General features: G+C 48.6%; 1 protein-coding gene across 1 annotated transcript; it reads left to right on the forward strand.

The window, feature by feature from the left end:
- The first annotated feature begins 5,768 nt into the window (after nt 1-5,768).
- CD207 (CD207 molecule) lies at nt 5,769-12,257 on the forward strand. Its single transcript, XM_060658524.3, has 6 exons — nt 5,769-5,844; nt 5,937-6,053; nt 7,418-7,792; nt 8,402-8,553; nt 9,583-9,701; nt 10,175-12,257. Exons 1-6 carry the CDS (start codon nt 5,769-5,771, stop codon nt 10,323-10,325), a joined length of 990 nt encoding a protein of 329 aa, XP_060514507.1. The 3' UTR covers nt 10,326-12,257.
- The last annotated feature ends 267 nt before the right edge of the window (nt 12,258-12,524 follow it).

The raw sequence follows: 12,524 nt of genomic DNA on the forward strand, positions 1-12,524 counted from the left end.
AGCTTGCACGCAGTGAGCACTTGATAAATTTCGCTGGATGAATAAATGAATGCTTGAGTGAATGAATGAGAGCAATACCATCCATTTCTGTGGGGATGTTCCCAGCGGAGGTATGATGGAAGACACTCATTCTAAGGGCACTGGATGGAAGCTGCTGCTGCAGGGATCAGGGACATCTCTAGGGAGCAGTGGGAGGCAAAGGAAGTTTAAGGTTCTAGTTAGGGAGACTGATTGAGTCCCCATTCACTTTATTTAAGATTTATTTATTTTTGAGAGAGAGAGTATAAGTGGGGAAAGGGCAAAGAGAGAGGAGGACAGAAGATCCAAAGAGGGTTCTGTGCTGACAACAGTGAGCTCATTGAGGGGCTCAAACTCACGAGCTGTGAGATCATGACTTGAGCTAAAGGCAGATGCTTAACCGACTGAGCCACCCAGGTCCCCCCCTCCCACTCCCCATTCACTTTAAATAGACTATTTTTTAGAGCAGTGTTATGTTCACAGTAAAATTAAACAGAAAGTATAGAGAGTTCTCATACAGTCCCCACCTAGCCTTCCCCCAGCCTCCTCCACTATCAGCCTCGCCCACCAGACAGTACGTTTGTTACGGTGATGAACCTACACCAACACACCATTATCACTCAAAGCCCATAGTTCACATTAGGGTTCACTCTTGTACATGTTATGGGTCTTGACAAATGTATATTGATAGGTACTCACTATTACAGTATCCTACAGAATTGTTTCACTGCCCTAAAAATCTTTCATGTTCCACCTGTCCCTTCCTCCCTCCCAGTTATCCCTGGCAACTACTGATCTTTTTACTGTGTCCATAGTTTGCCTTTTCCAGAATGTCATCTAGTTGGAACCATATAGTATGTAGCCTTTTCACATTGGCTTCTTTCACTTAATAATATTTAAGTTTCCTTCACGTCTTTTCATGGCTTGATAGCTCATTTTTTTTTTGTACTGAATAATATTCTGTTGTCTGGGTATACCACAGTTTATTTATCCATTCATCTACTGAAGGCCTTAGACTTCTTTCATGTGTCCAGTATCAGACTCTATATCTCTCAAACTCTAGGGGTATATACCAAGCTTTCTGAATGGTTCTATTAAGGCTACTCTAACTTAATATGGTAGTCAGAATAATGGCCCCAAAGATGTCTACATTCTAATCCCCAGAACCTGGGAGTTTATAAAGTTACATGGCAAAGTGGAATTAGGGTTGATAATCATCTGGCTTTAAGGTAGGGAAATTATCCTGGATTATCTGGGTAATATAAAGGTCCTTAAAAGTAGAAGCAAAAGGCAGAAGTCTCTGTGTCAGGATGATGAGGTGTGATAGAAACTCAAAGTGCTGATGCTATGAACCAAGCAATGTGGGGATTAAAAAAGGGAGGGCTCATTTCCCAAAGGAAGGGGACTCTTGGTATCAGAAATGGAGATGGGAAGGATGTTGGGGAAAATAAGCAGAAGCCATCCTGTTAGATACTTATATAAATATATGCACATAGATATAGCTATGGAGATACACCCACCCCCCCACACACATACATGCATACATGTAGATAGTTAGAAAGAATAAATTGCACAGATTTTTTTATGGTAGGTAATTTTTTTCTTTTTGCTTACCTGGATTTTTTTCTGTAATAAATAGCATTAGTGATATAATAAATAAATAAAAGATTTAAAAAAGAAACTAGGCAGGGGTCCTTAGGTGGCTCAGTTGGCTAAGTGTCTGACTTCAGCTCAGGTCAGGATCTCACTGTTTGTGAGTCTGAGCCCTGCCTTGGGCTCCACACTGGCTGTGCAGAGCCTACTTAGGATTCTCTCTTCTTCTCTCTCTGACCCTCCCCCACATTTGCACACTCTCTTTCTCTCTCTGTGTCAAAATACATAAATAAACTTAAAAAAAAAACTAGGCATACTTTCCCCAAGAGCCTTTTGTTACTTTCCTGACACGAATCTGCCTTTCCTACTAAGGTCACAGGCAAGAGCTCTTTGATTTGGATGGTTCAGAGGAGCTTCCTCAGCCCAAAACATGGTGATCCTTCTATGTAACCAGGCTACTCACCCATATCCACACCACACCGGATGCCACCAGATGTAATGGCCTGTTCACTGAGGTCTGGCCCATTGTCATCATTCCATAGAAACCTGCCCCTACGTAATATCCTAAAAAAGAGGAACCCATTCCCAACATCAAGGGAGACCTGGAGAGGCTTCCTGAATTGTCCTTCATCCTTTAATCCTTCCCAGAATTAAAGATGTACGTTTTGTCCACAAGAGGAACACTATCTCTGGAGACAGTGTCTCTAGCTGTCTTTCTTCTTGCACCTGGTGCAAAATGGGCATCCTAGGAGAACTGGAGGATGAATGGTACTCCCACCACTGCTTTCGTGTTGGTTTCTCTGCCCTGTCTCCTGTTGCTGGGACATATACCCAGAAGTCAGCCTAGAATCCCTTGGTTATCTGGGGTCTGCTGGTCAAACCTGACATCACATTATACACAGGAGTCCCCTCAGAGGCTGTGGAAAGCCTGACCAGCTGTCACAGTGTCTTCATTCTCATCTCATAGCCCTTCTCCCCTCTCCTCTCTGCAACCCCCTCCCAGGCCTCCCCATCCCCTTTCCCAGTGTGTTGTCCACTCTGGTTTCCTCCAGGCCTTGACTGGAGGGATTGGGATTGCTATCCTTGGAGATGACTTTTGGCTCTGCTGGGGCATTTCAAGCAACCCAGGTCTCTTCTCCCACTTCCACTGACTATGGCCATGGTCCATCTCCAAGCAGAAGGAGAATCCCAACCAGAGAAGGGGAAAGTGGCAAAACTGTTTCCTTCCTCCATCCTTCTCCAAAGAAAGTCTTAGAACCCCAAGGGCATGGCAAGTGGAGAAACAGAGAAATGAGCATGGACTTCCCTTTCTCTCATCACGGCAGTGATTTTTGGTCACTCTAAGTCTGACCCAAAGTTCCTCCTCTGTTTAGAAGAGCTGGGATCTCCTGAGTGTCCAGAAGAGCCTCCCATTTTCCTGGCAGGAAAGTATGGCTGAGGTATTCGCCTCTTGCTTTGTCTTTTTCCTCCAAGACTGTCAGGTCAGGAGCCAGATAGTCACCCAGAGGGATGCATGGGAGACGTGCTCAGTCAGTACCTGCAGATAGATGAGCATGGCCCTAGGAAAATAGCTTGTGACTCTGTTCTTCCCCACAAAGTGGGAAATGAAACTCCTCATGGCTGGGACTTTTACATCCACCATCTCAGAAACCCTGCTGGGTCCACAGCCCAAGATTCTGGTTGCTTCTTGCTTAGCTTCCTCATGCTGGCTCAGCAGAATATCTATGTGAGGCCTCTATTCCCACCACTCAGAGCATATGCCCCCCAAGCCCAGCCCCTTCTTATGCAGTGGGCTCAGCTTGGTGAGGTCTCTGGATCCTTTCCTGGGACTAGTGAGAAGGCATATAGGTGTTTCATTAATACCTGATGCTACGAACCAGCAGAAGTTTGGGAAAAGCCAACTTTTGGACAGAGAAGGAAGAGTGCACACACTCCAGGTTAGGCAGCCTCTCCCACATGCCTCAGGAGGTGACCAAGACCTCATAGGCCCCTTCTACCAGAGCCTTGAGTAATTTGGCTTCTTCTCTACCCCAGGCTCTGGACTATGACAGGTTGTAAATGTAGGGCCAGGGGCTAGGAGCAGAAGGGCTGAGGCAACTCTGAGGTTTGACTGGGTGCAAGCATGAGATCCCAGAACCAGAACATTCTAATCCCTTCTGAACACTGGTGGAACCAAGGTTCTGTAACCAAATGAGCCACCTGGAGAGAGTGGGGTATAGTCATAAATGTTCAGAGACAGGCAATGAGGGATTAGGTAATGTCAAAGGTTAGAACAGGTAGCAGTTCTGGAAGCTACAGACAGAATGTGGATGGGGAGCAGATGAGATGGGGTGAAAGGCCACCACCCTGTGGCCCAGGTTCTTTCCCACCACTTGGGGAGTGTGGCGAGGAGTCCTCTCTGGGTCAGTCCTCATCCAGTCAGAGGAGGAGCTCCAGTCTGAGGCCTAGTCAGCCTGGAGAGAGAGCAGCAAGGGGCCTGTAAGTACTGGGCTGACTAGGGAGGTGGGGTCCTCTCACATATCAAAGCAGCAAAAGCCTCTGCAAGGATAGGTAGCTATTTACTTGGCCCGCCCTCATTTGTTTCCACCTCTTGTCCCTGGTACCACACTGTTGTCCATATCCATTGGCTCACATTCAGCAAGCCTCGGCCAGCTTTCTAGTCCTGTGGCCAGAATTTTCATGCATTATTGAGTAAGGTGTAAATCATACTTCTCTCATGTCTTTGCTGTGGAAATAAATGAATGATAATGTCAGTAGCTTCTGGAAGACAGATCCTAATCCACAGACTCTAGGTTTCAGAATTGAGTAATGATCAGCCATCAACTCCCATCCACTAATCTTCCACCTGTATGGCTAGCCAGCCAGTCAACCTTCTGTCCATCTATCTAATTATCTGGACCAACTCCCTTCCTTTTCTCCTTCCCTCCCTGTCTCCTTTCCTCACTTCCACCCTTTCTTTCCTGTCTTCCAAGTAATATTTGTTTAGAATGTGTTATGTACCAGGTTTCTCTGATGTGACCGACTTCTTCAAAGCATGAGAAGCTTCCCAGGAGAGAACTTAGTCCTTCACTGAGCCCCAGATCAGCTCCTATTTGCCCTTAGCTTCTCCCACATATGAAAGAACAGTTCCTGGTCTGATGGCGCTGAGCCTCCCCACTTTGAGAAGCTCGTAAGTGCAGGAAGCAGGGAGGAGAACCCACATCTTACATTTACATTTTGAATCTCCAAACCCTACTTTTATAAAGGGATGCTGTATCATCTAAGATGCCTTGATAACAGAAAGTATTTTATTTCAGCGGTCTCCTTACTGGTCTCCCTGCTTCCAGGCTTTCCACACCCTCTTCTATGTTCCTCGCCACCGCCAGAGTGAACTTTCTCCAGTGTCCCTGCCCTTGTCTCTCTCCTGCCTGAAGTCCTTCATTGGCTCCATGTCACCCATAAACCAAAGTTCAAGCTCCTTAATATGACCCAGGAGGATCTTCATGATCTGACCCCAGGTGCCTCTTTAGCCCCATGCCCTTCCCGTTCCTGTCACAGTCTTTACACTCCAACACCATCAACTGGCACTCCATGCTGTCTTATGCCCCCATACTTCTGAGTGTGCTAATCCTTCTACCTGGAGCTCTTTACCATTATTCCATTCTTTGTACTTCCTTTGGATGGCATGTATTCTTCTATTGTTATGCTCATAACACTGTATCGTAATTTATTTGCTCAGGTCTGTCTTTCCTACCAGATTGTAAGCTGCTGGAGTACAGACTGTGAGTTAGTCATCTTTGTGGCCCAGTCCCCGTACAGCGCCTCGTACCTAGGAGGCACCCCATATGCATTTGTGGGATGCATGCATGCATAGATGGATGATGGATGAGGGGAGTCTTCTAAGAGAAATAGAGCAGCGTTGGGACAATATGGTTAAAGTGTCCATGCAGCAGGCCCCTGGGAGAAGAAGACACATGGCCTCTTCTTGAGAGCTCAGACCTTTGCGGAGATGACTGAGCTGTGGCTGAGGCCAGGCAAGGTGTCTAAGCCAGGAATGGGGAACTTTGGGGTGACATGACGACCTCCTGTGGGACTCACTTCCCATTTTTTTCTAGATAAAATGCCCTTGGGGAGACAGCCAGCTGAGTGTACCTGTGCTGCAGGTGCAAGTGTGCAGGATGAAGGCTGCTGAGAGCGAGGTCTCGGATGTGCACTTCAGTGTAGATAAACAGAACATCTCTCTCTGGCCCCGAGGCAAGCACCAGCCTCCGCTCAGAATCTGCTTGGTGCCCTGCGTTCTGCTGTTGGCAGGTCCTTCAACACATGTTCTCTTCTTCTTCTGGCAGAGCCTCCTCCCAAGACGGGTCCATCTCTGGTTCTGAGGAAATCTCTCACAGTCCGGGCTGCAGTCATCATCCTGACGCTGGGCCTGGCTGCTTCCATCCTGCTGCAGGCTGTTCTCTGTAAGTCCTCACGTTCTGTCATCCAAGCTTGGTCTTTCTCCACAGTCAGCCGGCTCCCTCAACATCCAGACCCTTTGTTCAGTTGTGTCTCCCACCTCTGGCTTTTCCATTTGTCTCGTTTCCCCTCTTTCCAGGGGCAGTCTCTGGGTCCCCTGTTCCCAGTAAGATGAGCTGCTGCTCTCTCCTTCCCAATCCCGGGGAGATTTTCCGGATTGAGATCAGCACTTGCATGCTTGGGCTCAAGGATATGCTGCTTTGTCCCCAGGAAACATTCACCCATTTCTTCATCCCGTGTCATCCCCACTCCGCCCCCGAGCTGTGTTCTTTTTGTGTGGAATCTTGTGGGCAGCTGTTAACAGTGAGCAAAATGGTTTTTGACCCCACAAAAGAAGGGCTTCCAACTGCATTCAGCCCTGACCAACTAGGTGGAGAGTCTGTCAGTGAGCCAACAGATCTCCTGGTTCACCATTCTCACCAGGACCCGTTCATGTTCTTTTCATTCTTCTTCCCATTCCTGCTGAGGTCATGTCAAGGGAGACTTCCTACTTGTTCACTGGTTGTGTGACTTATCTTTCCTCTTCTTCTGCTCTGCCTAGCCCCTCATGTCCTCTGCTAGCAGAGCCTTCTTCCTCCCACCAGGTCTCCAGAAAGCAGGGGGAGGCAACATCTGTCTTCTCCCTTCAAGGCTTTGGGACATATTTGGTCTCAGACTTGGAGCCTCTGAGCAGAGTTTCCTCTTGGTTTGTTTTTGGTCTCCTATCTGCCACCCGAGCCTGTAGCCTGAGCAGAGTGTCATGGTGGGTGGGATAAGGGAAGGGTAGAAATGGTTTCATAATTCCCTCTTTCCATATTCTCTGGAGAAGTCACTTCCAGATTGGAAGTCTGCACGCCTGGCCCCCGTCATGGCCACAGGGGGCCTGTGGGTAGATGTGGGAAGGGTGCTGCCCTAGTGGATGCCACTGTAGGGGCCTCTGGAAGGAAGAACTGGGAATCAAGTGATGGAGCCCCCAGGGATGCAACAAGGAAGTAACTGAGGGCATCCTTTTACCAAATGTGCCTCAAATATGCAAAGCAAGTTTAGGACTGGGTACTAATCCCTGCTTCTGCCTCCCTATGAGGTCCTCCAACAGACGGTCTGTGTTTTATCAATCTGTGCATTACCTGCATCTGCAAGAGTTCCCAGCAAGTGCTAGGTGCCCATCACATGTTTGTTGAATGAATACATTATGAGTGAATGGAGGGTAAGCAACAGCTCTTTGGGTAGCTTAAGCTTATCCCTTACTTTCCCTTCCTTTTATCACCCTGACAACACTCTGAGTCCCTGGGAGTCCCTTTGCCTGACGTCTTGACTTTCTCAAATCCAGATCCCTGGTTTATGCGTACAATATCAAATGTAAAGAACAATGCTCAGTTGCTGAAAGGCCGTGTGGACAACATCAGCGCTCTGGGCTCTGAGATTAAGAGGAATAGAGGAGGCGTGGAGGCAACCGGCATTCAGGTCCAGAAGGTGAATGCCAGCCTGGATCATGTGCGTTCTCAGATCTGGAAGTTGGAAACTGGTGTGAAGGAAGCCAATGCACAGATCCAGATGTTGACAAGAAGTTGGGAGGCGGTCAATGACTTAAATGCCCAAATTCCAGAGTTAAAAAGAAATTTGGATAAAGCCAGTTCTTTAAATGCAAAGGTCCAGGGACTCCAGACCAGTTTGGAGAATATCAGCAAGGTGCTCAAACAGCAAAGTAAGTGATTCAGAAAAGAACATTGTAAGCTGACCAGTGGCCTGTGGAGCCTTGCCAGCTTCAGGCATGAGGCCATTGGGCTGGCACGTGTGGAGGGAAGGGGAAGAGGAGCTGGGCAGGCATGGTTGGAAAGTTAAGAAACAAGGGCTCAGCAGTGGGCTTGGAGGACTTAGGGGCTGTTCAGGAGAAAAGGGATCAGGGACCAGCATGGGCTCTCACACTAAGGCACAGAGTATGAAGACATTAGGGAGTCTCTCTGTCCTGCCTCAAACCTAGCCATTTATCCATTAAGTTCCATCCCTGGCGTGCGGGGGCTCAGCCACTTGTGATGGCCAACAGAGAATTGTTTCCTCTTAGGAGGAGGGACCGATTCTTGATCAATATTTTTAACTCTCCCCTATCTAAGCCCAGATACTCTACCACTCTCAGTTAGACTTTCAGCCTGTGACACAGTGTCCCTGAGCCCTTACACAAGGACCCAGGGACCCAAGGACCCCAGAACCCAGCCCCATTCGCTGCTGTCTCTGGGATCCCACTCGAGAACCACCCCCAGCCAGCACCCAGAGGAAACAGGAACCCCAATGTTCACCTTTCATCCTTGTTCTCCAGATGACATTCTGCAGATGGTTTCTCAAGGCTGGAAGTACTTCAAGGGGAACTTTTATTACTTTTCTCAAGTCCCAAAGACCTGGTACAGTGCCCAGCAGTTCTGTGTGTCCAGGGACTCACACCTGACCTCAGTGGCCTCGGAGAGTGAACAGGTAAGTTCTGTTCCAATGAGCTCAAAGAAGGGGGTGTATTAACAGCCATATCAGGAAGGATGGGCAAGATTATGGTGCAGTAATCCCCAAATACCAGTGACCTAACAATGAAGGATTACTTCTCAGTTGCACTACATGTCCAGCAAGGGTCTGCAAGGGGTTCTGCCTGTGTGGTCACTCAAGGACCCAGGCCAAAGGAGACTCCATCTCAGTGTATGGTTCCACAGTTGCTGAAACAGGGAAGGAGAACATGGCAAATCGTACGTTGGCTCTTAAGCATCTGCCTGGAAATCACAGATATCACTTTTGCTCACATTTCATTGGCTAAAGCAAATGATGCGGTGGTCCCAGCTTCAGAGAGGGCAGGGAGGTACAATATTTCTAGGTGCCCAGAAAACAAAAACGTTTGTGAATAACATTAATAACACTACATAACCCAAGAAGTCTCCTACCCAGTGAGCAAAATATTGAACGAGCCCCTTTCATCTGGGAGGTGGACTAGTAGAGCAGGTAAGAGTGTGTGCTCTGGGGTCTAGAGCCCTAACCCTGCTCCTAACTGGTCCCAGAGCCTGGGTAGTTCTTTAACTTCATTAGATGAGCCTATTGATCAATGAAGCACACATGATAACAGTACCTGCTTCAGAGAACAGCTGACTAGATGCATATAAATGCACGGTGCCTTGCACATATTAAGCGCTCACTGCATTTCAGTTATTAGTATTTGGGCCCTTCTCCTGGGGTCCCTGCTCTGGGGTTTAGCTGAGTCTTTCTTGTACTCCAGAACCTACTTCCTGAGGAGCAGAAAGGCCCAAGATCTTGAGACCTGAGTCTGTTAGTTGCGGGGAAAAGACAAATTAGACTTTGGAAGATGGACTCTGGGCAGGGACAGGAAGGGGCTTGAGAGAGGTCAGTGTGTGTGGTATGTGGGGGCTGGCACTGAGGACAGAGAGAACAAGAACAAAAACACCCAGAGAGACAGATGTTCCACTTGCACATTGTAGCAGGTGCCTCACTCCTCCTTCCCTATAGGAGTTTCTGTACAAGATGGCAGGTGGACTTTTCTACTGGATCGGCCTGACCAAAGCCGGGAGTGAGGGGGACTGGTACTGGGTAGACGATACTCCATTTAACAAGGTCCAGAGTGCAAGGTAAGCCCCAGAGCCTCCTTTCCAGCCTGACTTTCCTGGGCCAGGACCAGGGCATGAAGGACGGGGTGACTACGGGGTTTGTGGTTCTTCCCCATCCTCAGGTGGTAGGAACACTGAGCTGAGATCTAGCTCACCTTTGCCACCAATTTCCTGTGGGACCGGGGACAAATCCATGGCCTCTCCGTGCCATCTGGGGTTTGGCGGCATGGCCTTCTACCCATCCTCGGCAGATCCCCTGTTCTACGTCTCAGTCTTTGCAGTGTGGGTTTGCGGAGGGCCTTGAGAGTGGTGGGCTGGCTTGGCTCTGAGTTGGGAGAGTGATTTCAGGCTTTGAGATTGACAGCTCACCAGCCCCCTTCCTCTCAGGCATGGGTACAAAAACTTGTGATGCTATCACTCAGGACCAAAGCTGGGACTGAAGTCACTCATTTCTTCATTGGATGTAAGTTTTTCTTTGTTTTTTCCTTTGGTAGGTTCTGGATTCCAGGTGAGCCCAATAATTTTGGGAACAATGAACACTGTGCCAATATAAAGATGTCCTCGCTTCAGTCATGGAATGATGCCTCCTGTGACAATAAGCTCCTTTTCATCTGTAAACGGCCCTACATACCATCAGAACCATGACGGGACTGGTCCCAAGCTTGCACGTTGAGCTCCGATGCTTGTTGAATTAGAGAAGCTGCCTCTCTTTCTTCCATATTCCAGGGTGACTTTGCACCTTCACTTTTCTGGCTTCAAAATTGTCCCAGAGGCATCCTGGAGTTCATCCGCTTTGGCTGGGAATTCTCTGACCCCACAGAGGCAGCTGGAGTGGAAGGGAGATCTTGGAAAAGGAGAGGAGGGCGGAGAGGATTTAGAAGTTCAAATTGCCTCAGGAAGGTGATCAGAAACTTGCGGTTCCCTTTCCCTTCAGAGAAGCCTCAGTTTTATCACATGAAAGTTGCTTCAGACCACCCAAGCGGTTCTCCTGATACCGATGTTCAGGGCTTTTCCAATTGATCCCCCAGAATTCCCATTTGCCTGCTTAGGGGGCCGTGTTCTCAGTGAGAAGAGCTCGGCTCTTAGAGACCCCGTCTAGGCCCTGTTCCCATTGCTCTCCATCCACATCCCCTGAGGTCTAAGCCCCTTCTTCTCTGAGATGGGGGCAACTGGTTCAGCTCGGGGGCTGACACGGCAATGAGTCTCTGTTAGAGGTGGACTAGCATCCACGCCCCTTCTTGCTCCCCTTTGCTCGGCAAACTCTGAGGCCCAGCTCTTGTCTTCTGCAGTCCTCTGCCCAGCCCCCCTGTTTCACCTCCTGCACATCCTCTTTCATCTGCATTTCCTCTCTTCCCTTTAGGGACAGAGTTCACCTGCAAACTTCATCAGAGTCAAATGTTGCCTGGGTAAAGCACGTTTTACCTCTGTGAGCATGTTTTGTTCCCAGCTGTACACGTGAATATGCCGGCAAGGCCATCTGCTCTGCCGGACATGGAGTTCTGGGGTATCCCCAGGAGATAGTTGGAGGCCCCAAAATGACAAGGGGTAGAGAAGATTCAGCTCTGGAAACGCCACAAATATGAGCAATGCTTACCCTTGGTCTTTATTGAACTGAAGGAGAGTGAGGTCTGCAGCATCATGTCCCTCCTGGTGGTCTTTCCTCTCGGAAGCTCAGTGGACAGTCTGTTGCCTGGCTTTACTCCTGAAGGTGTAAAGTTGACATTATTTCCCATCCTTCACGAAGACCCTGTTTGTGGGTATCAGGTCCTGGTGCCCTGGTCCAGTGGCTGAGGCAGGGATCTAGGCAGGGGCTGTACTGCCAGGAGGGGAGCAGAGAAGGAGAAGGAAGGAGGTGGTGTGAGCACAGGGGTGGGCTCAGTAGGGCGTCCTCCTCTCCTTCGGTCCTCATTAGGGCTCTCAGTAGGGTCCTGAGGACAGGACATCTTCCTTCAATGACTGTGACCAGCAGGTGGTGTTTTGGGTGCAAAGGGGTCAGGCTTAGGGCAGGGGCATTAGGAGGAAGCTTGAAGTAACATGGGGCAAATGGGATTTTTAAAACATGGCAATGCCAGGGCACCTGGGTGGCTCCGTTAGTTAAGTGTCCAACTTCTGTTCAAGTCATGATCTCACGGTTTGTGAGTTCGAGCCCAACATCCGGTTCTGTGCTGTCAGCCGGAGCCTGCTTCGGATCCTCTGTCTGTCTGTCTGTCTGTCTGTCTCTTTCTCTCTATGCCCCTCCCCTGCTCATGCTCTTTCTCTTTCTCAAAAATAAATAGACATTTAAAAAAATATGACAGGGGGGGTGCCTGTGTGGCTCAGTCTGTTAAGCGTCTGACTCTTAGCTCAGGTCTTGATCCTACGGTCATGAGTTCAAGCCCCTCGTTGGGATCTGTGCTTGTTGTGAAGCCTACTTAAAAAAAAAAATGAAATAAAATAAAATGGGCAATGGATGAGGGATGGGCAGTCAGTGATCATGTCCATGCAGGAGCATTTGCAGGCCAGTTCCAGAGACTGCTGAAGTCTGAGGGAGTGAGTATCTCAGGGCAGAGAACATGGGCAAGCCAATGTGGCTGCTGCAAGCATGAAAGAATTCTTCCACATTTCACTAAGAAACATTTTGTTGTTCCTACTCTTTGTAATTACAAGCAGCAAATTATGGGAGAATTTTATTTCTTCCCCATGTCGGGCCTCTAGTCATAGCATGAGCTGATACAGAAATTGAATACAAGCTGCTTCTAGGGAGCTATCCCATTGTGTTTTTGAACATTTCGCTTTCCCACCTGACATGTTCGTCCTGATATCTGAGCTGCCGCGTTGAGTAACATGTGACCCAGCCCCACACTC

Source organism: Panthera onca, chromosome A3 (assembly GCF_046562875.1).
Source record: "Panthera onca isolate mPanOnc1 chromosome A3, mPanOnc1 haplotype 2, whole genome shotgun sequence".
NCBI classification, from domain to species: Eukaryota; Metazoa; Chordata; class Mammalia; order Carnivora; family Felidae; genus Panthera; species Panthera onca.